At 43.4% G+C, this 16,215-nt stretch overlaps 1 protein-coding gene across 4 annotated transcripts in view; it reads left to right on the forward strand.

Annotated features, from left to right (window-relative positions):
- Positions 1-4,843: 4,843 nt before the first annotated feature.
- Positions 4,844-16,215, forward strand: part of ACVR2A (activin A receptor type 2A) — a 52,577-nt gene continuing 41,205 nt past the window's right edge. The window contains exons 1-2 of one of the 4 annotated variants that reach the window (XM_053947086.1): positions 4,943-4,961; positions 6,413-7,057. In XM_053947086.1, the coding sequence (XP_053803061.1) occupies positions 7,003-7,057 (55 nt within the window). In that variant the 5' untranslated portion in view covers positions 4,943-4,961; positions 6,413-7,002. Of the gene's footprint in view, positions 4,962-5,222; positions 7,058-16,215 lie in introns of those variants that run through there. The other 3 variants (XM_053947085.1, XM_053947089.1, XM_053947087.1) reach the window with 3 other exon arrangements.

Raw genomic sequence — 16,215 nt, forward strand, 5'->3', positions numbered from 1 at the left:
TCAACTTGTTAGCTTTTAGCAAAACCAGTAACTAATATTTGAGTCCCAGAATCCTCCAATCCATCTGAGCCTTCCAGAATTCCACTTCCCATTATCATTCCATATCAATACTGCAGGAAACTTTATTATTATCTGTTGAAGCAAAAACTGGCATTCATTTGTCTTCCCCAGCACTCATCTTCTCTGTGACATCGATCTGAACCAAAAAATATTTCCAGGAATGTTCTCCTTACTGAGGTTTTAAATTACCAAAGCATCAGCCAGCTCTCCTGACCCCACCCTTCAGAAAACTTTTAGGATATTTTGAATGACACCATAAGTAATTACAGCTATTCATGTATTTGTATTCCAAAACAACCAGGAGTCATATTGACACAATAATTCTAAAGAGCACACAATTGAATACTCTGAAGATCTAACAATCTCTCCACACTTGGCCACTTCACACTCCTACTTCTTATGACTATTTAATTACAAATTGTTGGCCTAAAATATTTAAATCTCTATCAACAAATATATGTATCAATCCTTTCAAAGGCAGTGCAAAAGATCTTTAAAATCTGCTATCACTGTCAGGACGCTGTAGCAAAAAAACAACAAACACTTGTCACATATTTTAAGAATCCTTCAAAAATAACGTTGAAAACATGACAATGTTGCAGAACTTTTGCATTCTGTGATGAACACAGAGTCAGTTTGTAACTGAGTAATAAATTATGGTGTGTTCTGAGAAGGGAGATCTCTACACAGACCCACAGAATCTCATTTTCATAGCACAGACTGGGATTTTAGGAATTCAGCTTGGACTCTTCATGGCACTCACAAAAAAAAAAGGATTCTACAGCACAAATGAGAACTTGAGGAAAATATCCAGAAAATGCAATTTTGCTGTGAAATATGGATGAAATCACAGCTGATAAATGCCACAGTGATAAAACCCTGTGACACAACCAAGTGCCCCTAAGAGACAAGGGAGTGTCTGAAAGCAACCAGAAGCTCCAGTGGGATGGTCTCTTTTGACAAGACTGCAAATCCTAGAAGGAAACTTCCCTGCCTCTTCCAGGAAAATAGGTTAGGTAGTTTGGAATCCCTGTTTTAAGGAAGAAAAAGTCTGCCTAACAGGTCAAAAAGGAAAATAATCCTTGGTTTAAATGTAGCTTTTGTGGAAACAACTTGATGAAGCATGTATCAAAGTTAATTTCTGTGATATTTTGTATCTTTCTTTTTAAACCTGAGGCAGGGAAAAATCCCTGGTGGTGTGGGGTCTACAGGCTCCAGGTGTTTAATTGCAAAGGGAATTTGTTGCACACAAACTCACTACAAAAACAGCTTTACACAACAGGATCCAGGCCAAGTCCTGTCACTGCTCACGTGAATAAAATGATCTCACTTTAGCCCTACAGCAAAGCAGGGCTGTGATTTCAGCCTGTATTTGAATTTGTGGATGCTCAGCTGGATTCAACAACTGCATCTAAAATGTATAAGTTTGATTTAAAACATTAAAGGAGAACACTTTGATGGTCACCTATGTTGCCCCAACCCAAAAGCATTGCAGAGGCAAGCTTTGGATTTCATTTCAGCTCGTCAGCAGTATTTAAAAGGTTAATTAATTCCACATTCTCTCGTGTTTTCAAGTTGTGCTACTCATATAGCTGTAAAGTATCTTAATAGTTTTGGAACAGAGTAAAAAAGTGCAAAATAATGAATAATTTGTAGGAATTTTATTATTTGTCCACAGCAAGAGAACTGAAAATTTGTATTAAAACTCTTTTGGAATATGGTGAGTTTCACATAAGTCATGCATATGAAAGTAAAAATACTTTAAGGCAGTTATTTACCTTTTCAAAAATAAAATAATTTAGGCTGTCATCCAGCACTTTTTCCCAAAGGAAAGTGAAGCTGGCTGGTAAAGAGGGCAACCCTGGGGGAGATTAATTTCTTGCCATTTTGGTCTTTTTTTTTTTTTTTTTTTTTTTTTTTGGTTATATAAGGACAGTGCCTGAATGGGGTCTTCTCTTCCTCCAGAGTTTCAAAGGGGGGATGACTTAGACCACAAGGAAAGATGAAAGAGATAATGACAAGGATTCTCTCTGTTGGTGTCACTCCTGATGTTATAAACCCCATGGTTCCCATTTTGCATTCAGAAATGCTTCTCTAGGTGCTCTGAATGAGTTCTGCACAAAAACTCCTTTCCTACCACGTTGGGTTTTGTGTTGATTCACTGCTAAGAGTGGGAATAGCAAAGGCACAGCTGAAATCCTCAATTCCTAGCAGTGCTCCAGAGAGAAAAATGAGACATTGCTGGGTTTTAACTCTCCTCATTATTCCCTAGAAGGAAAAGTTATATTTGTGCTGCCTCTAGGCAAAGTCCCATCCCACATGAACAAAAGACTGAAGCTAAGATCACATCCATTTCATCTCCTCCTGCTCTCCACAGATGCTTAAGTCCCTGACACTGTGTCTTCAGTGCTCATATGTCACAGTAAATGATTCATTAAAAATGCAGAGACAGATTGATCTTGGAAGGGGGAAAAAAAAGATCTGGAGTTTAAGGCGAAAGGAAAATAGAAATGAGGAGCCAAAAGGTGAAAAAAGGGAAACACCCCCAAAATTCACATGAGAAAGACATTTAAAAATAAAGAGGAGACAGCAACTGTGCTGACATTTAATGTGTCTGCTTGGGATAAAACTCATCCTTTTATTAGCAATAAAACAACAGCCTAGCCCAAAGCCCTTGAAGCATTTTGCATCAAATACCTCATAAAAATGGCTGGCAATTTCTCCTAAGGTCTGTACAATATCTACACCAAACTCTATAATTTTTTTTTAGTGTAATTAAATGGGAGCAAATCCCCAGTGCAGGTAGGGAGGGCTCCCTGATCCCAGCCACCAACACTCATCCTCATCCCCAGACCCCTGGCCATGCTCAAAAGGGGCAAGGAAAGGGCAGGAATGAGCTCTACTTGTGGTGCTGATAACCAGGTGATTGACAAGGCTAACCCCACAGAATGGCTGTGTTTGCAATATTCCCTGGATGGCCAGAAGGATTTGCTCTGCCAGAGGAATCCTGCAAGCAAAAAACAACCCCTGCCTAAGGATAAAAAGCTCCTTGAGTAAGAGACACCTCCTTGCCGTGTTATCCGTGCAAATTCTCTTATATAGGTGACACATTTATTCTATTTTTATCAAAAACAACTGGTAAAATAGAAATATGGACCACAATTTACATTCTTTCAGCAAAAAAAAAAAAAACCCTGACAACTAAACCAAATCCCTGCAATGGGAAGTACATATATAAATATATATTCACACACACACACCAGCAATATTTTTAGCTGTGATTTCCTACTCATGTGGCAACATGACCAGTGTTCTGAAGAAGCTGAGCCAAGTGAAAACACAACCTGCAGAACAGGTCACGTTTAAATATTCTGCTATTGAAGAATATTAAAAACTACAGATTAAGTAGGAGTGTTGTAACACTTAACATTAATTAACGCTTGTAAATCATTCTGAAATACTTGGATAAAAGATGGTATAAAAGGTGTTGCCACATGTCTTGATGCTTCTAGATGTGCACAAGCCCTGACATCTTGTTTTGTGTTTGGGATGTTTCAAATCATAAAAAAAAATATGGTCACTGGATGAATTTAATGTTGGGAAGTGTTGGGACACGACAGAGAAACACCAATGTTGTCTGATTAAGAGCTCAAGCAGACATCTCAATGTAAAAAAACTGAAAAAGATCAATTTCTTGGATCCTGGTGGATCACCAGGTCTAGTTACTGATCTGTGAGTTACAGCTTGGCAGTGTTGCTAAGCCTTGACTTGGTTGTATATTCATGTATGTGAAATACAGATAATTTTCCTTCCAGTCTAATAACACCAACAATTCACATCCCAAAAAAAAACCCTTAGTCCATGCCACCAAGCAGTTTGAAAAGGAATCTGGGAGCACTTAACACCTGTCTGGGGTTGGTGAACAGCATAACCAGTTCTCAAAGAACTTGGTACTTGTTGCTTGTGCAACTACAGATCTTTATAGAATACAGAAATTAAAGGCCAGCACTAAGGCTCTTGTGCTTTTCCACACAGATCTCCAGATCTAAGAGCCATGGTTTCCTTTTTTATCCAGAGACAAGAGATGTATTTTATGGCATCCAGTTTAAAAAAAAAAAAAAAAGTGTAAGGAGTGACACCAAACTCATGAAGGAGCAGAGCCAATTAGTCAATTAATGACCTGGACAGGACACACTGGGGAGGTACAGGCAGCTGTTAATGGCACATCTCACCTGGAGCCAGGGCCACAAACACACTCCAGGTGCCTTCCAGCACCTCGGGGGAGCCCACCAGAAAATGGAGAGAACAGCGCCGACTCACAGGGCAACTGGGAGGGATTCCAACTTAAAAGAGGGCAGGTTTCAATTAGATGGGATATTGGAAAGGGATTGTTCTCTCTGAGGGTGGGGAGGCTCCAGCACAGGGTGCTCAGAGAAGCTGTGGCTGCCCCTGGAGCCCTGGAAGTGTCCAAGGCCAGGTTTGATAGGGCTTGGAGCAGCCTGGGATGGGGGAAGGTGTCCCTACCCATGGCAGGGGGTTGGAAATTAATGACTTTTAAAGGTTCTTTTCAACCCAAACTCTTCTGTGACTCTGATTCTATGCTGTAGCAGCAGTGATGCTCCTGAGGAACGTGCCCACAGCACAGACCACCACAGCCGTAGCTCTCACCCGGACTACCTGTAGGACATTTTCGAGCTGGGGTGGGGATGAGGCAGAAGACCAGGCCAACATTTGACCCCAGTGCCAGCGGCCCCAGCCTCACACCGCTGTGTACACGTTACACCGTTGTGACCCCTCCCAGCCAGGTCCCACCGCGTGGCTGCCGGCAGCGTTTTGCCTCCATCACCCGAGCCCGGGAGCACAGCACAGCCCCACCAACACCTCGAAGGAGCCCCGCGGAGGTGAGTTACCGACACCGTGGGGGGGTCGGGGCGGAGCGGGGCGAGGGGCGCCTGAGGGGCCGCGCCCTGAGGGGCGGGAAGGGCGGGCAGGAGCGCGCCCGTGAGGCGGCGCGCGCGGGCCGCGAGGGGCGGGGCCAGCGCGGGGGAGCGCGCCCCGCCCCGCCGCCGATAGGAGGGGCGATGGGGGTGGGCGGGGCTAAGGCACAAACCCCGCGTTGTGATTGGGTGGCGTGGCTGTCAATCCGGGGCGGCCGCCGCGGCCGTGGGGAAGGAGGGGGAGGCGGAGAGGAAACAAAAACAATCGCCCGGGCGCCGCCATCTTGGGCCGGTTCTCCACACGCCACACGGGTGAATGGGTAGATATGAGATTACCACGGGGGAGCAGCGGCAGCAGGGCACCGAGGGCTGTTCCGCGCTGCCAGCGACACTCGGCGGGCTCTAGGCACGGCCGCCGCCGCCCGGAGAGAATCCCCCGGCTCGGCCTTTTCGCCTCGCCAGCCCCTAAGCTGCACTGCTGGAGGGACAAAGTTGGGCTGAGCCGCGCTGCCTCCGCCGCCCGGGAGACCGGAGAGTTGAGCCGGGGTCAGAGTTAGGGGAGAGGGTGACGAGGGGATCGCTCCCCGCTCCGCCGTGTGGGAGGCGCGGGGAGAAGGCTCTGCCTCCCCGCCCCTGCCGTCTCCTGCTGCTCGCTCCTAGGAGGAAAAGAAAAAAGAGGAAAAGAAAAAAAAAAAAAAAAAAAAAAAAGGCAAGAACTGGATTGAGCTCGGAGGGGTGGATTTTGTGGAGTCTCCGTGTGAGCAGCGGAGGGGCGGCGAGGAGGAGATGTGTCCGTGAGGAGGGAGAGGAGCGTGGATCCATCCAGGAGCCGTGAGGAGCGAGAGGAGCCTGGATCCATCCAGCCCCAGCCCGCCGTGAGGCACAGCCGCCTCCCTTCCAAGGAAGCCCAGTTCTCCTGGAAGCACGGCACTCAGCAAAGGATCTGCCACAAAGAATATACCACCCTCCTCCCCAGCGCCTGGATACTGCATTTTATTTTTTAATTTTTTTTTTTTTTTTTTTTGGTACCCCCTCCCCAGCCACTCTTCTGTGTTTAAATACCAAATATAGCCTCTCGCGGGGGGAGGGGATGGAAATCTCCTAGAAGAATTGGAAATCTTGCTGGGATTCGGGAGTGCTGGTGCTGGAGAAGGGCGGCGAAGGCGGGGGGGATGCACTGCTCTCGCTGCCTGGCCAAGGACTAGAGATTTGCCACTTCCCGGGAAGCCCGAAGGTTTGTTTGTTCCCAGACTGTTGTTTCCCCCCTTTCCCTCTCCTGGGCTACGCTTAAATCCCTCAGCATTTATTAAAGAAACTCCACGTGTAGCTGGTGGCTGGTTTTTAAGGTAGTTTTTCATCGACAAATTGACAAAAAAAAAAAAAAACAAAAAAAAACTTCCTCTCTTCACCCCGAGGTTCGGAACTGGAATGGAGCTGCTTTTCTCCCAAACACTACGCGAGGTGTGAAGGGGGGGAGGCAGGACGAAAACATCGCCTTGGACTGATCCCGATCCGACCCCCCGACACTCGCACCCACGAGGGATGATCCTTCACGACGCCTGATGTGGAAAACACTTGGAGACTCAGAGACTTCGTCGCGCTCAGCAGCTTAGTCGTTGACTTACTTTGTTTTGGTTTTTATTTTTTTTTTTAAAGTGGATTCGTAGCATTACTTTTATGAATTGAATTTTGCCACCGTTTGTACAGAAGCCAAATGACACGTGTGTTTTGAAACACGGTTCCAAATATATTTATCCCTCCCTCAACCCGGATTCTCTCTAGAAAGAGCCGCGGGGAGGTCGTCAGTGTCTAAACAAACCTGATTTTTAGTGTTTTATGAACACTAAAACTAAACACTAAACTAAAACACTACCTGCTGCAGAAATGTTGCTATAAATTGCTTTATAACGGTTCAGCAAGAAGGGAGATTTTTTTTTTTTCCAGCTTGCAGGACCCAGAAAACTGGATACTTAAAGTCACTTAAATGTTTTAACAGCATTGGAAAATGGGAGCTGCTACCAAGTTGGCGTTCGCTGTTTTTCTTATCTCTTGTTCATCAGGTAAGTGAATGTTCCTGGATTTGTCACTTTAAACTGAGGGCTTTGGGGTCAGCACTTGAAAACTTGGGCTGGCTCTGTATGAATGAGAAGAAATCTTATTTTTTTCAGGTGGCAAATATTTGTGGATGGCAGCGACTGTAAAGGCAGAAACTGCTTTCGTGTTTATTCTTAAAAATATATAACGTGAGCACTTGAAACGCTCGCAGCGCTTGGATTTGAGATCAATTGTGTGGAATAAATGTGGAGATATAACCACCTAGTGTCACATAAGTAACCTGGCAGCGCAGCTATCGGTGTTGGATGCTGGTTTTAAATAAGAATTACCCAGCTGAAATGCTCTTTCCTTCACTTTGATCTCTCTTACCCCGGACTATTCACTGGTGAATAGCGACCTTCGTTAATGCTTCATTAATTTAGAATAGGTGCCGCTCTGAAAGGCTGGGCTCGTCCTTTGGTGATAGCGAGGGGTGTGTGCGTGTAGAGATGTACCAACAGAATTGGGGTGAAAAGCCAGGCTTGCAGTTTCTAAAGAATCATTTGTAACCATTTGTGTTTTGCTATTCGTTATGTCACTGCCTTGCAGTGCAGGAAAAAAAAAAAATCTACTAATTTTCTCTGTAAAACAGCAGAATTGAGGGTTCAAACGCCAGCTCTGAGTCCTGGGAAGCGAGCGGGGTGTGAGGACTTGCCCACGCTTTTCCAAGAGGAAAATTGTTATGGCAGCAACCAGTGGTTGGGCAACTGTTGGTCCGTTCGTGCTTGGAGCTCCATCAGTCTCACAAAAACCCCTCTTACGAGCTGAGTGAGGATCTAACGCGAGTTTACAAGCCAGCCTGGCGCTCTGTGCCCGCTTTTGGAACGTGTCTTTAGTGCTCTGGCTCGGTTTTTAGCATCCTTGCAGGGTGTGCAAAGCTACACTTGTTTATCAGGCTAAAAGCTCCCAGACAAGTGCTCAGCCTCCCCGTGTGACCGAGAGAAGGGAGTAATGAGATCCCTGTAAGGATGCCTTTTAAATTTCCAGCTCCTAACGCTGGAGGATTTTGCTGAAGAGGCCGTTTTGCTGTGGTTAGTAAATGGATAAGTCTCGTCTTGTGTCTGTAGTGCTATCGATCCGCGCTGTGTGCGCTAAATGTGCTGTGAAATGGCGAGCGCTGCCAGGAGAAACCCAAAAACCCTGCCTGTGCTAACCAGGGAAACGGCACAGCGGCTTAAGGACAGCCAGAAGGGTGTTCGGGGTGTTTAATTTTTATTCTTCTTTTGAAACAAATCATGATTTCTGACAGCTTTTGCCTTGCAGTAACGACGTGTGTGTCGTCTCTTCCTAATGCCTGATTTTTCAGCTCAGCAGCGTTCCTCTTAATTCAGCAATATGTTTTGTAGGGAAACTTTTTTTCCCCCTCTCACTAACAGTTTCTGAAAGACTTGCTGCCATCTGCTCTCCGTGTCTGTCTCTCTTCCATGTCCACCTCTAAGATCCTTTTGCCTAGAGCACAGAATAGTGGTTTTTGTTGACATTACCTATCAGGCTTAATAAAAAAAGAACAGCTAAGCAATAAAGAACGTCTTTTTTTCTTTAACGTTTCTCGCTCGGGTTGTCCTTGGTAAGGTGAAAAGAATGTTCCTCTTGCCTGTGAAGAATTAATCTTGGCTAAATGAGCAGGAAACTGCCTGCAATCCGGGCTGCTTCTCATGTTAATGACATTGTTTTGGTGGTTATTCCAGTATTACACATTAAGTGTTCCGGTACTTAACAATTATTATACTATTTTCTACTCACACCAGGACTGCAGACACTCTAAAATTTTAGGCAAGTCTAAAAATAAATAAACTCAACACTAAACTGCTGGGTTTTTGATGAGAACTACAAGATTATGTAAGATTTTAAGCTTGAAGTGCAGGCGTTTTAATGAGTAGTGTTTCTTAACTGACTTGTTTCAGTTTAAAACCCTACCTGATGGATTGGTTCTAACATCATCACCAGAATTTTCTTTTTCAGTCTTTAGACTGAAAATCAATCTGCCCAGGTTCTATATTTTGAAATATTGGCAATGGTTGAGAAATCCTGGAGTTCAGGTGTGGAGATGCCTCTCTCTGGTGTGCAGCTCCAGCTCCTCTCAGGCTCTTTCAGCGATTGGGGGTTTGGTTTGCTGTATTTGTTCATTTATTTTTAAATACAGCTATTTTCTGCAGATGTTTACATGGCCAATTAATACCGGGGTTCTTTTAATAGGTGAAAATGTTGTGGTTTTTTTCTGCGTGGTGGGTGTGGAAGTGCTATTTAGGTTCAAAGTGATTTATTTTATTCTCTGTAAACTGCACTATGAAACGCTGTAAATGTACTACTACAAATGGACAGGAATTTCCAGTGAGTTTAATCATCTTTGTTAAGAGAGTGAAAATATTTCCCTGTTCTGACTAAGATATTTGAGAAAGAGCATCTGTGTTGTTATTAGGCTTTAACATATTTGTAGATGCTTGGATAAAAGTGGGTGTAGGTTTGCACCCAGCTGTAGGAACTCCAGAGGCTGAGATGAATGCACATTAACTAAACAAGAAAACAAAGTGCCCGGGTCAAGGTTCTCCATGTGCCCTCTAATATACTTCTTAGATAAACCTGTGTGCATGTTTGATTTCAGAAGGAGCAGAAGATCCTGAAGTAATAATAAAATACTTCAGAACAAGCTTCCTGTGCCTCTGCTGTAGGTGAGGCGAGATTGGAGGGGAGCTTCACAGGAAAACTTGTGACTGAAGCAGCTTGTTCATCAAAGAAGGCTCTCTGCAGATGTTATCTGGGTGCTCCCCTCCCCAGGGAAGTGTGGCTGTGTTCTGGTGGTTTTGTGATTGCTGAGCTACACTTCAGAGCATTTCAGGAACAGAAATTTTCTGAGCTTTTTTGAAACAATACACCCCGTGCAGCTGAAAGTGTGGGAGATGCTGGAGGAGTGGATTTTCCTCACCCATAATCTTAGTTTAAAATCTCATCGTTCCTTTTGTTACTCACAAACTCCTCATTTCCCAACCCATCATCTCTTCTCAGATACCTGCCCTGCCTGGGTGGTCCCAAATCAAAGTAGCTCTGCAGTCTCCTACAGGGAACAAGACCTGGGTTTTTTAGAACTGAAGCTAAAATCAAGCTAAAAATCTCCTAAGCAGAAAGAACCATACCAGAAAAGTGTTGGTCCTCTCTATTTCTCCTAATGCCACATCATTCCCAAGCCACCCAGAAGGTCTTGGGTGATTTAGATGAAGGTACTGGCATGTCAAAGACACTTTTGTAGTTGAAGTAGTATTTTCACTGCATGGAGGATGTTTTATTCTCTGGTTTTTAATTTATTTTTTCCTGTCTCACTGTGATTATTATCAGAGAAATTATTTTTTAAATGGTATCTTCTCCCCTGCCCCCCCCCCCCAAAAAAAAAAATCTATTGAGAACTGTAATACCTGCTTTCCATGGTATGACTTTACAAGCTGAATGGTTGGGTGTCCTTGGAATTGAGGGGGGACATGAGACTTTTTCTTTGATTTTACTTGTGTAATGTTTCTTTTTTTACTATTCTTTCATTATTAACTTGGTAACCCTGGAAAATCCTGCCACAGGTTTGGGAATGTTTGTGAAATTGTTTCTGCTGATGTGTTCCTTGCGAGCTGTCCATGATTGTGGTTGGACTCTAATCACTTTATTCACTTTATTGCAGGGTTATAAACCACTTCAGAATTAGTGCTGCTTTAAAAGTAAAGATTCCTTTATTTTATCAGAGTGTACAGGTTGTTATATTAAATGTGTTTCCACTGGGCACTCCTAATGTTGCTGTTAAGAGCAGGATTTGTTCCATTAAATAAACCCATTTAATACTGTTTTCAATCATGCACTGAGTTATGGAGAGCTTGATGTTATAAATGATTACAGCTCAAAAATCTGTTAACTATTTCTAAGTAATCTGTTAATACTTAACAGTTATAAACCCTAAATCTTCTGGGCTCTGAAGAGAGCTGTAAGTGTGCTAATGCAACATCAGAACATCGTTCTGGTGGAACTCTGCTCTCCAAACATTTCCAGAGAGATGCTGCTGTCATGAGTTTATTTGCATCTCTACCCTTCACACACAAGGCTTTGCTGAAGAAAAGGCTTCAATAAGTTTGTTTGCATGTGCTGGGTGTGAGTTGAGGGGCAGGTGTTCTGTGTGAGGGGAAAAAAGCTCTTTTCTGCAAGCAGAGAATCGCTGTTTGCAGGAATAATGGTTTTCACCTGGGTTTCATGGAGAGTATTTGAATGGTTGTCTTATTTTTCCCTTTCCCACCTTTCTGGAAATTGAGAGTAGAATCCCTTAGGTGATGAGTTTGGCTGATTAGCAAATGAGGACAGACAAATACTTTTTTTTTCTTCTCTGTTTAACCACAGACAATAATTTTTGTCATATCATTAATTCTAGGGAAGGGGAAAAAATAACAGCACCTCCAATGTTTTTCATTCCTATTCATTCCATCTTTTCTTCCAACCTTCTCCACTTGTAGTTTTTCCAGGCTGTAAAAAGAGAGAGGTTGACAAGGAATCTGATTGTGGAAGGGGTTTCTTGGTGTAGGAGAGATGCATTTCCACCACTTAATTAACTGAAAGCAACTTAATGCAAATGCCTGCTTGAACTGCTTGGTAGCATCCATGAGCTGTTAGCTCTCTGATGTTCCTGAAAATGAAAACTCCCTAAAAAGATCAAGAAAATTACGGATTTTACAGCCAAGTTCTTGTGTGATGAAATCTTAATGTGTTTTTGTTGCCTTGGTGCTTAAAATTCGGCACATCTTATTTCCTGTTATTTCCGTATGGAATTGAAGTGATATTGGATGCCAGTGACTTTATGTGGCATCTCTTGTCTTCTCTCCCTGCACTGTCTGTGTGGTGGTGGAGGGGTTTTTTCTTAGAAACAGTTTGTGACTGCAGTGCCAAACAGCAGAGCATATTTAGGCTTAATCCCACAGAAAATGAATATTTACTGCCATGTTGTTTACGTTGCATATCTCTGTGGCCAGGAATCCCAAATGTAGATTAGATACATCAAATCCTTCAGTTGTTGGTGCAAAGAGAGCAGGGAAGGCTTTTTCCATTGCATAATTATCATCATGGTTTCACAATAATTTAATTCTTGATGAGGAAAATCAACATTTATGGTTTTCTTCAGAATTTCCTAGTTAAAGCTGTAACTGGAAACAAGAAAAACAGACAATTCACGTACTAACTGGAGCCATAAATCTTTGGTTATGTGGTTAGAGATACTAGAAAAACCCTTGGAGAGGAGGGAAGTTTTTGTGGGAACGCTGCTTGTTCCTGCAGCCAGGAGCAGCTGGAGGCAGCCCTGGTGGTGCTGGGGTGGGATCAGCTCAGACTGGGAGGTGTGAGGTCCTGCTGGTGACAGCACCTCAGCACAGCTGTGTGCAGAAAGCTGGGCTCTTTCTGCAGAAGTTCAGTGGAAAAATGTGCCTCTCTTTCCCAGCTCCTGTTCCCCATCTCTCCCAGATTAATTGCTCCTGTTCGCAGGCACGCAGTCAGAGGAGGATGAGCAGGATGGAGCCTTCACCTCTGTGCTGGTGGGACTTTTTGTGAGCTTCTCCTCATGAACTGTGCTGGGATTCCTTCATGGAGCAGCTTCGTTAGGGACAGAGTGAGCAAGGGACACCCTTGTGTTGTGTTGGTGGCAGCAGAGGTCTGAGGGGTGGCTGTGTCACCCCAGATCCTGGGGACTTCACAGCGAGACCCTGCAGCAACAGCAGCACTTGTGGGGTTGGCACCTCTGTGTTTTGTTTGGAAGGGAAATTGTGTTTCCAAATTCTAAAAACACCTTGTGAAAGGCTTGGTCAGGTCGTGTTCTGCTGGTGTTTCTGGTTAAAGTGGTGCAGGATAATCTGTTTCGCTCAGGATGCAGTCAGTACAAAATTGTAATTAATTTTGGTGTTATTCTTGAGTTACTCACCACAGTGTCTGGTTGGGAACTGTTAAACTGCACTGCTTGGCCCTAATGGGATGTTGGGGACTGTTACTTGGCAAGAGGGCTCTGAGTTCTTCAATGAATTTAAATGGTTCCATATCACCTTTGGAGATTCCTTACTTTGTTAAAGCAGAACTTCTTTTTCTAAGGATTTATATGGATCTGTAATTAGGTGGTAATTCAATACAAAATGCTGAAATGACAATGTAATTAAAAGCAACCCCCTATGTACTCTTAACTGTGATGGGCAAGTAAGAAATGCCAAGATGCATTTCTCTGCTTTTATAACTCTTTAATTACATGAGGGAAACATTGTCTACAGTTAGAGAATAGATTATGAAGATGGATGTTGTATCTTGGCCAAAAAGAGTATTTCTCAAATTCTTTTGCTTCCTGAACTTTGAGATATTGATCTGCCTCATTAGAACTAAGAATTAAGATTGTATTTTGCATTTACAGCAAAATTGTATGTTGTAATTACGATACAATTTAGGCATTGCTGGCTGATCTGGTTTTGGTTTTTGCCTAAATGAGGCAGTTGCCACACTTGGGAAGATTTCCACTTTCTCTAATGATGGCAGCAAATGAGTTAAATTTTGCTGGTTTAATTCTGAAAATTGACACTGTTAAAGCTGATACCCTAGAAGTTACTGAAGATGTTTAACCTGAAAGTTCTGTTAGAAAGTATCTGTGTAATTATTTTGAAAATGCTAAGCATCCCTATAGCTCAGAATTGTGTTACTTTTTAAATAGCTTTAACTCTTTGTGTGTCTTTTATCCCTTAATGGGATGCACATAAGAAAAACAAGTTATTTTTCTAACAAATTGCAGAGGTTCTTGTGGCAGATTGACTTTTCAAGTTGGATGCTAAATCCGTCCTTTTTAGAAATGCAGGAGGGAGACAGTGCTCAAAACCATGTAGGATATGATTTGTGTATTTTCTGAAAGATACCAAACTTTTTATGAGAGCAAAACATGCAGGTTTGGTTTAGTTTTGTTTCTGCTTGTTTGGTTTGGGATTTTCTTGTTTGTTTTTTCTGGAAAAAAAAAAATGGCAACGGTAAAGTAACTCAGTGATTGTTTTGAAATTTTTTGGTATGACTGACTGTGGATGTGAAGAATGTTTTAGGGACGATCTGTGGCTGGTCTCTTTTGCCTGTTTCTGGAGTTCCCAGTGAAATGAGGCTGCGGGGGAACACAAGCCCTGCTCAGCTCCCAGTGCAGCCCTGATAGTGTTGTAGCTGATGCCAAGTGGTGTCTAATGAGATGACACAAAGCACGGTCTGAGGGCAGTGCCAGGAGGCAGCACAGGCAGGGCTGAACCAGAATTCCTGCAGCTTCAGCACTTCAGAGTTCCCTCATGTCCTGCCTGAGAGCTGCAGTGTGTGCCATCAGTGTGCTGTGAAAACATTGGCATCATTTACTGCCTTCCAGCTCAGCCCTGGCTTCAACTGGGAGCTGTCCCACTTAGAGAACAGCCAGCACCTGCTCTGGGACAGGGCAGCATTCCATGGAGCCCTGGGCAGGGATATCTGTGCTCCAGGGTGGCAGGGGCTGCATGGGCTCACTGGGATCAGTGGTCTGAGGGGAGGGAACAGTCCTTGGGCCAGCTGTGATCTGAGGTGTCGATGGATACATTTCTTTCCTTCAATTATTTATTCAATTTTCCCTTCAAGTTATCTATTTCATATTTAAAGGTGATTCCTGTTGGAGATGAGCATTGGCAGTTTGGATGCAGGCCCTGTGCAGTTGCTTTCTGTAATCTGCTGCCTGCCTGCTTTTAATGTCACTTCTTAGATGTCACTTCATCGTCACAGCTCTGAGTAGAAATGGTCATTTCCTCTTTGAAATGACTTTTTAGTGTGGTGCCCACCAAACCTCCAGGTTGTTTTCAGCAGAGCTGGCACCCATGCTGGCAGTCCCCACTTGTACTGGTGCTGTGTCCCAGGGCTCAGGACACCACATTTGTCCTTGTGGAATTCCATGAAATTCCCATTTGCCTGGAGTGCCATCCCTGCCCCTGGCAGTGTCTGCAGACCCCTGAGTTGTTCCCCCAGCTCCAGAAAGGTCTGAACCAGGCTGGGTCCCAGGGGAGCCCCGAGGGTCTCTGTGGTGCTCCTCATCCTCCTCCAGAGCGTTCCCCACAGGAGCAGCTCTGTCCCATCCCAGGCTGGCTCTGTCTGCAGATCTCTGAGCTGATTTAGCTGGGTTTCAGCAGCTTCCTGCCTTTTGGTGCCTCACCAGCTTGTGATTTAGAGGTGCCTTTTATTTAAAACTGAAGCCTGACCTTATTTTTTCAGGTTGAGAGCTCTTATCTCACCTAGATAACACTAATCTCCATTCCTTAAATGCTGCCTAAAGATTGGAGTGGTCTTCATTCTTTCTGCTGGATTTTGAATTCTTGGATTTCAATATCAGCACATAAATGGAAATTTGATCTGGTTTTGAATGCTATTTTTAAATATGACCAATCATTTTATCAAGCCTTCTAGTATGAAAAACTGTTTCCTTCTAGGAATTTCCACATAAACAGGGAAGTGGTTTAATTTTGTTGTTGAGTTACAGTGTTGAGTGTACAAGACAAAATTAAACTTTGCAGTAACTGTTAATTTTAGAAATTTTTGCTAGTGTTTGTCAGTAGAGGGTACAGCTAGTTCTCTTTAGCTCACAGCAATTACATGATGGGAGAGTTTTCTTTAAATATTTCCATGTTTCAGGGTTGAAAAACATTTAGGCTGTGAAAGTTGCAAAATGGCACACAATTGTTTGAATTATTGTACTTTTTATAAAGAATTAGGTGATTTATTTTTCATCATTTGTTTATAAAGCTCCTTTAAAGTAGTGTAGGAAACACCACTGGTAAAATATTTTAATTTTAACTCTATGATCTTAAATTTTGGAAAGGATCTGTTTTGCAAGTTGTCCCTGGGGATAATTGAATTTTATTAAATTTAACACAAAGCCCGTTAAAAATATGATCTGCAATGGCTTTGAAAAATTGTATCAGCTTGGTTACATTTTATTTCATTTCACCTTGTGTCACGGGGACAGACCCCAACAAATGAAGGCTCACCTGACCTCGCCCATTTGGGGTGATAAAGATCAGAAGTGAGCTCTTGATGAGATTTTATGTGCTGTGCTTGTACTAAAACCTGGCTCTGAAACCTTGATTAATTTGTG

Source organism: Vidua chalybeata, chromosome 7, assembly GCF_026979565.1.
Source record: "Vidua chalybeata isolate OUT-0048 chromosome 7, bVidCha1 merged haplotype, whole genome shotgun sequence".
Classification (NCBI taxonomy): domain Eukaryota; kingdom Metazoa; phylum Chordata; class Aves; order Passeriformes; family Viduidae; genus Vidua; species Vidua chalybeata.